At 58.6% G+C, this 331-nt stretch overlaps 1 protein-coding gene across 1 annotated transcript in view; it reads right to left on the bottom strand.

Moving 5' to 3' along the window:
* Positions 1–331, bottom strand: part of EMH_0078350 (uncharacterized protein) — a gene marked incomplete at both ends in the record, with an annotated part of 1,720 nt that overhangs the window by 256 nt on the left and 1,133 nt on the right. Inside the window, one exon of the mRNA XM_013499983.1 lies at positions 39–175. Within this exon, the coding sequence (XP_013355437.1) occupies positions 39–175 (137 nt within the window). The remainder of the gene's footprint in view (positions 1–38; positions 176–331) is intronic.

A 331-nucleotide genomic window follows, 5' to 3' on the forward strand; every position in this document is an offset into this window, starting at 1 on the left:
ACTGCTGGCTATGCCTGTTGAGGCAGCACCGCTAGTACATCCTCCTGCTGCTGCTGCTGCTGTTGTTGTTGCTGTTGCTGCTGCTGCTGCTGCTTTTGTTGCTGTTGCTGCTGTTGCTGCTGCTGCTGCTGCTTTTGTTGCTGTTGCTGCTGTTCGGGGTGTGGCGGTGACACCGCTGGTGGAAGGGGACGCGAAGCCGGGCTGCTGCTGCTGCTGCTGCTGCTGCTGCTACGAATCTGGTGCTGCTGCTGCTGCTACTGCGCTGCTATTGCTGCTGCTGTTTGTGTGTGTGTGTGTGTGTCTGCTTGCAGCTGCTGCCTACTGCTGCGTT

This window comes from Eimeria mitis, genomic scaffold, assembly GCF_000499745.2.
Source record: "Eimeria mitis Houghton genomic scaffold, Emh_scaff4891, whole genome shotgun sequence".
Lineage (NCBI taxonomy): Eukaryota > Apicomplexa > Conoidasida > Eucoccidiorida > Eimeriidae > Eimeria > Eimeria mitis.